General features: G+C 34.7%; 1 protein-coding gene across 1 annotated transcript; it reads right to left on the minus strand.

Annotated features, from left to right (window-relative positions):
* Positions 1-718: 718 nt before the first annotated feature.
* HELRODRAFT_168390 (hypothetical protein) lies at positions 719-2,225 on the minus strand (the record flags this gene model as incomplete). Its single annotated transcript, XM_009014252.1, has 4 exons — positions 719-908; positions 1,437-1,509; position 1,723; positions 2,187-2,225. The coding sequence occupies 4 exons, from the start codon at positions 2,223-2,225 to the stop codon at positions 719-721; spliced, it is 303 nt and encodes a 100-aa protein (XP_009012500.1).
* Positions 2,226-4,657: the final 2,432 nt, after the last annotated feature.

Here is a 4,657-nt window from a genome sequence, read left to right on the forward strand (position 1 = left end):
CTCCTCCTCCTCTTCCTCTTCCTCTCGCAACCTCTCCATCTTGTTACGATTACATACGACTGAACGATGATGACGTCATTAAAAGGCAGTTATCGGTTTACTGTCACGTGACCGGAAGCTAGAGCCAGGAGAGATGGGATGGAGATGGACGGATACGATCGGAGCAAAAGGGTGATGACGAAAATGATGGTGACGATGACGATGATGGTTTTATGGATAGTAAAGAGATTAATACGTACGATGGAAATGAGCAAGCAATTCACAAATGTTTGTTAATATTCACGCTAAATTGTTATTACTTTCATTGGCTTTTTTGTATTCTTTTCAAAAACAAAACTTTATGTTTTCATTATAAGTCCATTGTAAAAGTTTCCAAAGCGAGCCATCTGGGGTAACAGTTTCTAACTTTCGCGCCCACCTGCATAGCATTACAAATATATTTTTAATAAAGTATTAAATGAAACATTTTTTTAAATAATGATGCAATAAGTTTCTATATAACATCAGCTGGCAAGGTTCTATGCGAGACTATTATTAAAATTTTTATTTTTCATAATTTTAAAAATTAATGTCATATTTAGTCATCCTCATCATCATCGTCATTGTCATCATCACCATCGTCATCATCATCATCACTGTTGCCGTTGTTGTTGTATGCGTCGACAGCGTCATCATTCAATTATCACCATCTTAACTTTCATGATTATCATCGAATTACTCATATCAATTCAACTGATGCTTGCAGTCCTTTGCGATAGCCGATGACTACTGCGGCCACCATGGCATCAACACGCCGGTCAAACGTGAGCAACCTGTTTCCGTCGAGGCAGCCATGTTGTTGCATCACACGAACGTCACATCCGTCACTGCAGTGGACGTCAGCGGTCACGTTGTTGCCTTCCTGGCTACTGATGATGGCAGAATATTCAAGGTTAGTGTTTGTTAGCTACCACCACATTTCATTCGACTCTTGTGAGTTAATTGGTATTACAGTTTATCAATTTTTTGCTGCGTTCACGTTTTTTTTTCAAATTCTGAAATCAAGCGCATACATCTCTATTATCGCTGATGCAGTTTCTTGCCTGCCTGCCTGCGTAATTACCAGCTTCATCACTGTAGGAAGCCATCCACCTGGACACGTCCTACAACTTCGCCTCAATAATAAGACCCATGTCTGGAATGTGCCAACTATAATTGAAGCATCACCAATTAAGAATCCATCATTTCACTCTCTCTCTCTCTCTCTCTCTCTCACTCTCTCTTTCTCTCTCTGCGTGTGTGTGTGTATGCGAGTACATACAGAGATAGACGCACCTCCATCTCTATATTAGCGTAGATACTTTGAATACAAACACATACATTTGTTAAAATACATAGAGATTCATACGTACATGGGATTGTTGTGTACGGAAGAATTGTACGTACGTGTGACTAACATGCAACATTCTAATAAAAATGCTTGCTTGATCGATGTGAAATGCACTAATAAGTCAATGACACTGTGAGTGTCTGTGTGTGTTTGTGTGTGTATGCTGTGTAAGCGAGTGTATGTGTATGTGCGTGTGCGTGCGTGTGTGTGTGCCTTCTTCTCTGATGGACGACGCATGCATGTGCAAGCAAATTTTTGCAATAATAAATAATGTTAGTGCAGTGGATGGGTGGTGTTCTAGATAGAACAAATTTTCTTTTTTTATGTGCTCACGAGAAATAAATTTTTGGCACCCTTGAAAAAAAAGAAAAAATTTATGTATGTGTTATCAATATGGCTTTGAAAAAAAAATAATCTAGAAATTTTTCAGTTATAGATCAAAATAATTTTTTTAATAAATCATTGTTTTGAAAACATTTGTTAAATAAGTGAAAAACTTTATTTAATTTTAGAATCAAACACAAAATTCATTTAAATTAAAAGTTATTTAAATGAATAAATAAAAAATTGTCGCTTAAATCGCTTTTGTTGACTTAATGATGAGCTGATAGAGACTGTTTTAAGGTTATCGTGCGGCATTTCATTTGGCAGGAACAATTTATGATATAAATTTTTCACTCGCAAATTATATAAAACTCTGAAACAGAAAATACAAACCGAAAAACGGCGTGGTTTGGTATTCAAAATAATAAGGGTACGTTCTAATTTTTAAAAATTAATTGAACAACTTTCGGTCTTAAACAAATTTCGTGCAAACTGGATTAGGCTTTTTACCCCATGCGGCGTTTTGCCCCATGTTACCCTACTTCAACGCTCTGTACTTCTTTTTTAGAAATGAGCATAGTGGTTTCTATTGACACTTCATTTATTGACATTTCATTATTTTACCATTTCGTTGTTTTAATCATTTACTGTCCTGGCTTTGGAAATGAAAGAGTTCTCATTATCATTATTATTATATCATTATCATCATTATCATTATTGTTGATGACGTCATAATTATTATTATCTTTTTTCATTATTATTTGAAAATTATTATTTTCGTCGTTTTTATAATAAATCATCAGATGTTGTTTTTCATCGATCTCCTCCAACGCTGATTGACTGCTGGTTGGTTAGCAGGGCGGTTTAGTTTAGTCGTTTCTGTGGTTTTGTTGTGATCCTTTTTCTTTTATTATTCATTTTTTATTATTTATTATCATTATTTTGTTTTTTATACCTTATTCTATTATTATTCATTATTATTATTGTTTATTATTATTATTTTATTACTTTTTAACAAACGGTGTAGCAATAATTATTATAATTATTACCGCGAAAACATCGTCGTCGATTGTTATCGATCATTCTCCCCAGCACATGATTGAACGTTGTTTCGGGGGTACAAGATGGAGAAAGTCATGTTTATTCCAAGAAGACAGGCGAATTTCTACTTGTTTCAATATTTCATTCCCACATTTTTCATTATGTCAGAAGATAATGTTCTTTTTTCATATCTGTACACACTGACACGTACAGAAACCACAAACATACACATACCCTTTATCGTTATCTTCATCATCCTCTCTATGGCATTTATATCTTATTATTTTCATCATCTTTTTTATCTTCATCATTTTCATCATCATCATCATCGTCATCATCTTCGTCATCTTTAACCTCCCTTGCATCATCACAGTTACACCATCATCATCCGACTAGCCATTATTATCAGCCTGCCTGCCTCTTTTCAAATAAGGCATCTTTCGATCGATGATGACACCACACACTGAATATCATTGAACTGTCTGGACCTTAGGGTTTCTGAATAAATATCAACATCTATTCACATGACTCTTTCTATTTTTTGTCTTTTTTTTCTCTTTCTCTCTTTTCATTGTTATCTCTCTCTCCCTCCATCCCCCTCTCTCTCTCTCCTTGTTTGTTTGTTGTTTTTTTTTATTTCTGATTTGTTTCGTTCACTCTCATCCAATTTGTTTTATTGCATATCTTTATGATGTATCTTTTTAAAAAGCAATCGTTTAATTGTTGTTTCCATTATTCTGTTGGAGGACTTGTTTGTTTTAAAAATCTTATATAATGTTTTCAGGATATGTTCCATGTAAGCTGTTGTTTTCTTGTAATGACGTTTAAGAAGGATACAAAAAGTAAATGCATATACAATACGGCACTCAACATTTAAAAAAATTTGAATTGAAAATTTCGAACAAAAGCTTTAAATCAGAAATACAAAATGCTTGTTTAAGTACAAATTTAAATACAAATTCAAACATGCATGTGAGAAAAAAGTAAGCAAAGAAACCGATATACAAACAAACACACAAACAAATAGACAAATGACAATCAAACACACAAGCAAGCAACCAGAGTCACGTAGAAACTGCTATTATTACGTGCCTTCCATGCTTTCATGCGGTCCTTTTAGATTGCTCTAATATCATTTCGTATGTCTTTCTCAAAGTTAACAAATTGATGGAAGGATACGTTTGAACGTGTGAGCTCTGGTACGTTTGTGTACGTATGTGCGTACGCTTGTATGTTGGTGTACGTTAGAGTGTGCGTGTGCGTTTGTGTGTGTGTAACTTAGCATGCCTGAATGTGTTTGTTACACTCGTTTGTTTCCAGCCTACGAATTAAGCATAAAGAAATTTAAATATTTAAAAAGTGCTCGTAATATAGAAACGCCATAAAAACATAAAACCATAAAGCATAGAAACATGTACCATTTCTCAGAAACATAATGCATATTGATAGGCAAAATAATAATTTTATGACGCTAAAGATTTAACAGCCTAACAGCGTGCCTAACAATCTACATAATCGTTACACACGGAAACATTTTCTTAACGTATTGGAATGGGAATAAGCAATATTAGCGATGGAAAGCCGTTTATGGATGGATGTGTTTATGGTTGGTGGAATCGTGTGAGTCACCGATGGTGGCGGTTTGTCAGATTTTCCATTTCCGTTTGCATTGGCCTTCAAGTGATGGATAGGTGTCAGTGTGGTTAAAAAATATTTGCTCCTCGTTTGTTTATGCTTTTTAATGTTTGTCTTTGCGCGTGTGAACGTGTGTTTATACACGCTCACGCACGAAGTTTTTGTGTGTTTGTGTTTGTGTGTGTATGTGTTCGATTTTTTGTGTGCGTTCAAGGTATTTTTTATCCAATTTAACGTAGGTAACTATTTCCATGATTCCATGACGAGTTGGTATGTCTCTATTTGTGG

Source organism: Helobdella robusta (genome assembly GCF_000326865.2).
Source record: "Helobdella robusta unplaced genomic scaffold HELROscaffold_13, whole genome shotgun sequence".
Lineage (NCBI taxonomy): Eukaryota > Metazoa > Annelida > Clitellata > Rhynchobdellida > Glossiphoniidae > Helobdella > Helobdella robusta.